The 8,679-nt window shown below is 64.6% G+C and overlaps 1 protein-coding gene across 1 annotated transcript in view; it reads right to left on the bottom strand.

Moving 5' to 3' along the window:
• Positions 1–1,264: 1,264 nt before the first annotated feature.
• The window catches only part of ELN (elastin), a 12,855-nt gene continuing 5,440 nt past the window's right edge, over positions 1,265–8,679 (bottom strand). The window contains exons 7-24 of the mRNA XM_035900521.1: positions 8,353–8,418; positions 8,034–8,078; positions 7,816–7,899; positions 6,802–6,906; positions 6,663–6,710; positions 5,800–5,901; positions 5,358–5,432; positions 5,151–5,222; positions 4,284–4,427; positions 4,016–4,069; positions 3,654–3,788; positions 3,423–3,470; positions 2,958–2,999; positions 2,670–2,729; positions 1,841–1,882; positions 1,593–1,622; positions 1,445–1,495; positions 1,265–1,314 (exon numbers count right to left, since the gene is read on the bottom strand). Coding sequence (XP_035756414.1) covers positions 1,265–1,314; positions 1,445–1,495; positions 1,593–1,622; positions 1,841–1,882; positions 2,670–2,729; positions 2,958–2,999; positions 3,423–3,470; positions 3,654–3,788; positions 4,016–4,069; positions 4,284–4,427; positions 5,151–5,222; positions 5,358–5,432; positions 5,800–5,901; positions 6,663–6,710; positions 6,802–6,906; positions 7,816–7,899; positions 8,034–8,078; positions 8,353–8,418 — 1,253 coding nt within the window. The remainder of the gene's footprint in view (positions 1,315–1,444; positions 1,496–1,592; positions 1,623–1,840; positions 1,883–2,669; positions 2,730–2,957; positions 3,000–3,422; positions 3,471–3,653; positions 3,789–4,015; positions 4,070–4,283; positions 4,428–5,150; positions 5,223–5,357; positions 5,433–5,799; positions 5,902–6,662; positions 6,711–6,801; positions 6,907–7,815; positions 7,900–8,033; positions 8,079–8,352; positions 8,419–8,679) is intronic.

Genomic DNA, 8,679 nt, shown 5'->3' with positions numbered 1-8,679 from the left:
GGGGGCGGGCACCGGGGGGGCTCGGGTGTCCCCATCATCCCCGGGGCTGTCACAGTGGCACAGAGCATGGGTGTCCCCATCTACCCCGGGCTGTCAGTGTGGGACAGGGCGTGGATGTCCCTCTGAGTCCCTGGGCTGCCGCATGGGGCAGGGCATGGATGTTCCCATCTATCCCAGGATGTCACCATGGGCAGGGTATGGGCGTTCCCATCATCCCCTGCATGGCACATGACATGGCTATCCCCATCATTCCCCAGGCTGTCACCATGGGACAGAGCACAGACGTCCCCATCATCCCCTGATCTGTCACCAAGCAACGGGGCATGGATGTCCCCATCATCCCCTGGGCTGTCACCATGAGACAGGGCATGGATGTCCCCCTCCTTCCTGAGGCTGTCACTGTGGGACAGGGCATGGGCATCCCAATATGTCCCCTGGCTGTCCCCTCACCTGCCCCCATGTCCCCAGGGCTGTGACCATATTGTGGGGCAAATAGCATCCCTGGACCAAGGATGTGGCACATCCCCAGGCTTGGGCAGAGCCACGGGCACCAGGCAATGGGGCAGTGCCACCCATCACCACCACCACCACACAGAGGGGGACGGGGACACGGGCAGTGCCACCCATCACCACCACCACCACCACAACGCAGAGGGGGACAGGGACACGGGATGGAGCCAGAGTCCTTTAAAAACTTGTCCTTTATTAGTCTGTTGGAAGCAAGTCCCTCTGTATAGGGCATCCCACCCAGTTATAGCAAAGTGAGTAACATGAAGGGACCGAGCCGCTCCTGCCCGTGGCCCCCCCTGGCTGGGGGGAGGGCAGGGACTGGGGGGGGGCCCAGGGCGACAGGGACATCCCCCCCCATGCAGCCCCCTGCCGCCAGGGCACCCTTTCCTCCATCCCTCCAATGTGGGGTGCCCCTCATCCTGCCCCCCTTCCCTCATGGGGTCAGCTCTGGAGCTGGGGGGGGGTGACACCCCAAGACCCCCCCCAAATCCCGCAGGGAGTGATAGCACCAAGGGGGACGGCTGCTCCCCGCAGTTTATTCCGCGCTCCCTGCGGGCTGGAGGAGCTGGTGGGGGGACAGGCGCTGCTGGAGGCGCGGGGTCCCTCCTGGGAATGTGGGACTGGGGATGGCCCCGGCATGGGGGGGATCCGGGGTTTTGGGGTGGGGAGGGGGTGTCTCAGCTTTGCTTGGGATTTACATTCTGGACCATGCAGTAGCACCAAAGTTCATGAGGTCATCAGTGACGGTGGGCGGTTACTTCCGCTTCCTCCCGCAGTACTTCCCTTGTGCGCAGCCCACGCCGCCTGTGTGTGTGGGATGCACAGGGTGAGCCCCCCCTGCACCCCTGCACCCTTGGGGGGTGCCTGGGAGAAGGGCAGGGGGTGCAGGAGCTGGCCCCAGCGGGGCAGTGGGTCACCTGGTGGCAGCGCTCACCTCTAAAGCCCAGGGCACCGAGGGCTCCTCCAAAGGTCTTAGGGGGCTTCCCTGTGGGGGGGGAGGCAGAGTGGGGTGAGCCACCGGGTCCAGGGGGTCTATGCACCCCCCACCCCAGAATTGCTCCAGTCGGGGGATGGACACTCACCACCAAATCCCAGCTGGCCAGCAACCCCACCTGAAAGCAGAGCGAAGCCCTCAGCACCCAGCAGGCACCTACATTGCTCTGCCCCGCACCCCCATCTGAGCACCCCCCCGCTCAGCCCGCTCCCCTGGGTCCCTTCCCAGCCCGTGACCATGTCCCTGTGCTCCGTGGGCTGTGCATGTCCCCATGAGCCAGCTGGGCACCGAGATGTGCCCTGGGTGTGTGCTGAGGTGCCAAGCTGGGGACAGTACCTGGAAATATCGGTGACACGCCAAAGCCAGGAACTCCAGCCCCTGGGGAAAAACCAACAGCTGCTGACAGCCTGTGACAGCAGTGCCACCCCAACCCTGCCTGGCTGGGGATGCCCTGTCTCACTGCAGGGACAGGAGCCGTTGCAAGAGCCCCCGTTCCTGCCAGCGCACCTGCCTGGCTTTGGGGTGCTCAGCAGGGGACAGCAGCAGGGTGAAGACAGCAAGCGCGGATGAGCGTGGTGGAGTAGGGGACACGCTCCCACCCCAGCCCCAAACTGCAGCACTCACCTGGCTGCAGCCCCCTACACCAAAGTCTGCGGGGTGGGAGAGCTCTGGCAAGGGCAGGGAGCATGGGGACAGCATGGGGATGGGGACCGGGGTGGGGACAGGGATGGAGGCCACCTTTGAAGCCCCCCCAGCCAGAGCAGCCCCTGTTCCTCACCTGGCTTGGGAGGTTTCCCAACAGCTCCTGGATACAAGATCCCTGTGTCAGAGAGGGGCATCAGCACAGCCCCCACCAGGGCTCGCTGCCCCCGGAGCTGCAGCCTGACCCTGCTGTGAGCCTAGAGGGTCCCCACGCAGGGACCTGCATCTCGACATGTTGGGGACATGGTACAGCACTGTCCCCTGTGCCCATGGCATGGGCAACACCGGTGCTATGGCCCTCAGTATGCTGCTCGGCAATGGCATTGGGGACAAAAACGACCCTGTGTCCCCTGCATCAGTACATCCCCTTTCCTTTTCGGCACCCTGCCAGCATGCTGCTGCCGCTCCTCTCCCTGCACCCCAGCCCTGGGGAGGCCCGATGCCAGGGGCCAGCACCACTCACCGGCACCAAGCCCACCAACTCCAAGGCCACCGACTCCAAGGCCACCGACTCCAAGGCCACCTATGACAGGGAACCCAGGTGAGTGCCAGCGGGGAGAGACAGCGGGGCAGTGTCTGACCCGCTCCTCGTCAGCCCCATGAGTGCCATCCTTCCTCGGGCAGCCCCACTTCCCCCATGCCCTGGGGAGTATCCCTCTACCCGCACCCCTCGGGGGGAGCATCCCTCTGCCCTCATCCCTCTGGGGGAGCATCTTTCCGCCCGCTGCCTGGCCCCGCTGCCAGCACCTACCTGGGACGCCGCCGACCCCTGGGACTCCAACCCCAGGAACACCTGTCGGAGAGAGACCATTAACTCCTGTCCCCCCACAGCCCAGCACCCACAGCTCAGGGCACCCCCAGCCACTTCTCAACCCGCTGGGGTGGCCCTGACACCCATTCGGGGTGTCCCCAGCACCCATCTCACAGCACCGAGAGCAAGAAGACCTGGAGGGGGCTCACCCCCTGCATGCCGCATTGCTGCAGGCAATGCAGAGCAGGAGAAAAATGTCCCCAGTGAGTCCAGAGGAGGGGGCATGGGTGGCACTTTGCACCCATGAGTGACAGCATGCCACCTCCCACACCAGGGCCACCCTCCCCTGGGACACCAGGGGTACACAGGGGACACAAAGCGAAGCCAGCACCCTGATGGCCACACAAGGAGGGTGCCCGGTGATGGTCCGAGGTGGACCTGGGGCAGGGTGGCAGAGATACGTACCGAATTTGGGAGGTTTAGCACCAGGCTGCACCCCTACTTGGGGGATGCCTGCAAAGCAATGAGGATACCGTGGTTAGGACAGTCACCCCTGCACCCCTCCTGTATGCCACCATCCCCCATCCGGCCCACATCCCTCTCTGCAACCCCTCCACGTGGCTCAGTAGCTTTTAGCATCCTTGGCCACCGCTGTCCCCAAGCAGGGCCCTGGCTGGGGTGTGATGAAGCACGTACCTGCCCCGGGGAGGATGCCGGTACCGGGTACCCCCACGCCCGGCACCAACCCGGGCACGACACCGACACCGGGCGTCACTCCTGGCACTCCGGCAACGCCGGGCACCCCGCCTGGCACCCCTCCAACACCGGCACCTGCAAAGAGAGGGTGAGGCAGCGTGGGGGTGATCCCCATGTGATCCCCCTGCTCCTGTGGGACGATGTGCCCGGCACAGGGCGCCCACCCCCGAAGCTCCCCAGCTCCCCCTGGGCCCCTCTGTGCCATGTCAGGGCTCATGGGGAGACCCCAGATGCCCACTGGGCAGGTAGGGCTGCCTGCCGTGGGCTGGCTGTGAGTGATGGGCTTCTCCAAGCTGACTCACCGAATTTGGCTGCCTTCGCTGCTGCTTTTGCTGCTGCGGCCGGAGCTCCGACCCCTAAGCAGAGACAGCAAGAGGGGGGTCAGTGTTCCCAGGGGGGGTCCTCTCCAGGAATGCTGGGCAGAGCCCATCCCTCCCACCTTGTCTGCATCCCCCAAGGGATGGCCATGAGTTGATGGAGACCACCGAGGTCCTCCTTACCCCTGTCCTGCCCCAGACCTCCCACCACACCAACCAGGCTGCCGCCACCCCCTGCCTTCCTCCTCCTCACCTGGGACACCTGCAACGCCGGGGGCCAGGCCACCCACTCCAGGAGCCAGACCACCTACACCAGGAGCAAGGCCACCCACACCGGGAGCTAGACCACCTACACCAGGAGCCAGGCCACCCACGCCAGGAACCAGGCCACCTGCTCCTGCAAGGAGAGAGGGAAAGACTGGGGCTTCAGCTCAGGAAGAGAGGTGGTGGAAGGAGCCAGCTGAAAAGACATGGGAGGCTGGGGTGGGTGGCTGGGTGGTGGGATGGATGGGTGTGGGCGGGTGGCTAAACAGTGGGGCGGGCAGGTGCTGGGGTGGATGGGTGGATGGATGGGTGGATGCAGAGTGGATAGGTGGATAGTGGGGTGGATGGATACGTAGATGGATGCAGAGTGGTTGGATGGGTGGTGGGATGGATGGATGTGGAGTGGATAGGTAGATGGTGGGGTGGATGGATGGGTGGATAGTGGGCTGGATGGATACGTGGATGGATGTGGAGTAGTTGGATGGGTGGTGGGATGCATGGATGGATGGATGGATGTGGCATAGCTGGATGGATGGATGAATGGATGGAGGCGCTGATGGACAGACAGATGTATACTGAGGTGGCTGGCTGATGGGGTGGATGGGTGGGTAGAAGGGAGGGTGGATGGACTAATGCATAAGAAGGTGTAGGGATGGTGGACCTAGGAGCCTCCATGCAGACCAGCTCTCGGGAGAGCACCCCCTGACACAGCCAGGACCTCATCCCATGCTCAGCCCCATGGAGAGCTCATCCCTTGGCCCAACCCACAGGGACCCCACGCAGTGCCGGGCCTCAGCCCTGATGAGGGGAGCAACCTGGGTGGGGAGGTGGCAGGAGACAGGATACGTGGGATAACCCCGGAGAGATCCTGGCTTACCGTACTTGGCTGCTTTGGCGGCTGCTTTGGCAGCAGCGGCGGCTGCTGGACCTCCAACTCCTGGGGGAGAGGGAGAGCATGAGGGGCAGCAATGGGCCATGGTGGACACAGAGGCACCCCTCAGCCGGCACCACTGAGGACATCCTGAGCATCCCTTAGACACCATCTCACCTGGTATGACCCCGCCAGGCACCAGACCGGGCACACCGACACCAGGCACACCAACTCCAGGCACGCCGACACCGGGCACACGCCCTGCTCCTGCAGAGAGGTTCAGGGATGTGGCCGAGCAGGCAAGCTCTGCAGGTGGGGGTCTCGCTGACCTCCCCACCATCCGCAGTGCCCGGGGTGCCCCCCACCCTGCCCGTTTGCCAGCATCCCTCCTCCCTCCCCATGAAAGGGTGACGGTGACTCACCGAATGCCGCAGCTTTCGCTGCAGCCTTTGCCGCGGCCGCCGCAGCTTCTGGGCCACCCACTGTGGGGACAGAAGGGAGTCAGGGGACCAACGAGGCCAGCACCACCCCATCAGCTTATGCCAGCCCATCCGCTCACCTCCAACACCAGGCACCACACCAGGAACCCCAGCCACACCGGGAACGCCGGGCACTCCGGGAACACCAGGGACACCGGGGACGCCGGGAACACCAGGAACACCGGGAACGACAGGAACACCAGGAACGCCGGGTACACCAGGAACGCCGCCAATGCCAGGAACACCAACACCAGCTCCTGCAGGCAACAAGAGGGGAGAAGTTAGATCTCGTTGCAGCAACAGTTGAAAGGTGGGACCTCATCATAGGTCTGCTCTCATCGTTGTGCCACAGTGAGGAGAGCACCCCACCACCTTGTCCCAGGACCCGTCTCTCCCAAGAGGCCCCGGTGATGATGGTAAATCTGCTGTTGTGAAAGAGACCTTGGGGCCACTTCTGCCTCCTCCCTGTGCCTGGGCTCCCAGCCACCCTACTGCTTGGCCATGCCCCTCGGCCCTGCTGGGCTCCTCCTTGCTGGAGCTCCCTTGGGGGTGGCTATGCCTGCTGGGCACCTGGGTCTTGCTAGACCAAGTCGGATGCACTTGCTGGATCCCATCAGGTTTTTGGGAGGTGGTCACTGAGGCTGAGAGGCTGAGCCCACGGGTACCAGACCCTGGGTCAGGTCTGCAGCTGGAAAAACGGATTTGGTACGAAACCCAAGACTTCAGACAAGGTCCAAAGATGTGAGTTCAGCCTCACCCGTTCACCTCCACAAAGCAGCCTGCACAAACCCCAGAGAGGGAGAAGGTCCTGCCCTGGGGATGAAGCCAAGCCTGGATGCAGTGGCTGGGGGCCGCGCTGGGCGCATCCCGTCCCCGGATGCTTCCCCATAGTGGCCATCAGGAGCAGTTCCCCGGGGAGACCCCCCTGCCCAGGGGCACCCGGAGTGCCACGGGTGGCGAGGGTCAGTGGGGCGCCCTGGGGAGCAGCCGGGAGCTCCTCACACCACGCAGCACGTACCGTACTTAGCTGCCTTTGCTGCTGCTGCCGCTGCCGGCGCCCCAACTCCTGGGGACAAGGGAGAGAGGGACACTCAGCCACCAGCCCCCATGCCCCCGCAGAGCTGGGCAGTAGGGACGGGGCTCCTGGGAATTGTCACCTGCAACCCCGGGGACACCTCCAACACCGGGCACCAAGCCAGGGACGCCGCCAACGCCGGGCACAAGGCCTGGGACGCCACCAACCCCGGGCAGCACCCCTGGACCTGGAGGGAAGCAGAGCAGTCAGACCCCTCCCAAAACACCCTGGTGCTGCTGGTGGGGACATGGTCTGTCCCAGTGTCACGGGAGGCTCTGGGGCACCCAGCTTTGAGGTGGGCCCTCCACACCTCCCAAACCAGCTGCTCAGGGGACCTGGGATGCACCCAAGATTGGGATTCCCAGCTCCTGACACCCAAGCCAGGGGTCTGGAGCCCACCCAGCCACCCAGGAGCTTGGGTACCCCCAAGATTCCCCAAGGCTGTGGTTGTAAATCCCAGCAGCTCCTGCAGCTCCTGCGTTTCATCTGGATGTTCCAACGAGCTGTTGTTTGCTACTCACCTTTCTCTCACCAAACAGCCCAACAAGGGGAGCAGCAAACACGAGATCTGCATCACCCTCCCCTAATAAGCAATGGCTCCTCACAGACTCTGACTCTCCGGACACCCCACTGGAGCCTGGTGTGCAAAACCGCAGCTTGTATGGAGAAACCATGCTTGATGGGGACATACTGCTCCGTGCCGGGCTGCCGCGCTGCGAGGTGGCCCTCCAGCCAGCCCTGAAAAAGCTGCTTTTTGCAAACCAGGCTTTGCTACGCCCAAGCCCGACTGTCCCAGCAGGCTGCTGGAAGCTGCCCCCAAGGGGGTAAAAGCCTCTCTGGGGGAGGTTTTGCACCTTGCTGCTTCCCACCTGGAAAAGCCGCTGGCTCAGCAGAGTGGCTGCACCTCACCCCAAGCTCCGGCAAGCTGCTGGAGCTGCTGGAGCCGGGGCAGGGGCCTGGGGCTGGGAGAGCACCCCAGGAGATGGGGCAGGGGGTGGTCCCCCGCCTGCCGGCGTGGCAGGAGAGAGTCAGGGGTGCGGGACGGGGGAAGGCCGCCCTCCCCGAGCCCCAGGGCCGAGCCCAGCTATCTCCTCACCTCCAGCTCCTGGGACAACACCGACGCCGGGTACCACTCCGCCGACTCCTGGGATGCCACCAGCTCCGGGCAGGACACCAGCTCCTGCACAGAGGAGAAGGGGACCATCAGCTGGGCAATGCAGGGGCACAGCCGGCACCCCCCCAGCCTGGGAGGGAGGGAGAGGGGCTTCCCCGCCGGGGACAGGGGCGATGATCTGCCTGCACAGGGCAACTCACCATATTTCGCTGCTGCTTTCGCTGCTGCCGCCTGTGCTCCGACTCCTGGGGAAAGACAGGGGTCGCTGCTGAGGTCCCCAGGCCATTCCCACCTCAGCTCCCCCATCCCGCAGGGACCCTGGGGACAAGCCCCCCCTGTCAGCATCTACTCCCCTCTCATTTGGGAGGTGCTGCACCCCTCCAGGCTGTCCCTGGGGTGACACTGACACCCTGGGGCCACCAGACAGCAGGGCAGTACCCAACACCCCATCCAAGGACCGGCAAAGCAACCGGGGTGCCCGGTCCCCCCACCATGGGGCTGCCTGGGAAGGGAGCGTACCTGTCCCGGTGGGGTACCCTGCCTTTCCTGCCCCGATGCCGGCTCCTATCCCACCGGGCCCGAAGCCTGCAATCACAAACAGAAAGGCAAAGCCAGGTCAGGCACTGGCCCTGGCAAGCGGGGTGAGGCAGATGGAGCCACTCCCTCAGCCCAAAAGGTCTCCCCCCACCAGCGTCGAGGGATGTTGGGGGGGGATGCCGGAGCCGGCTTCCCCCCAGGTTGGGATGCCCGTTCAAACATCCTGGCCTGGAGCTGGCTGTGTCCTAGCAGAGAGCCAGCCAGCCGGCTAGCCGGTGCCGGTGCCCGTGCCATTGGCTGCCCGCCGAC

The sequence above is a fragment of the Egretta garzetta genome, unplaced genomic scaffold (assembly GCF_000687185.1).
Source record: "Egretta garzetta isolate BGI_Z169 unplaced genomic scaffold, ASM68718v1 scaffold108, whole genome shotgun sequence".
Classification (NCBI taxonomy): domain Eukaryota; kingdom Metazoa; phylum Chordata; class Aves; order Pelecaniformes; family Ardeidae; genus Egretta; species Egretta garzetta.
Note: the sequence above shows the minus strand (reverse complement) of the source record. Positions and strands in the feature narration are given on the sequence as shown.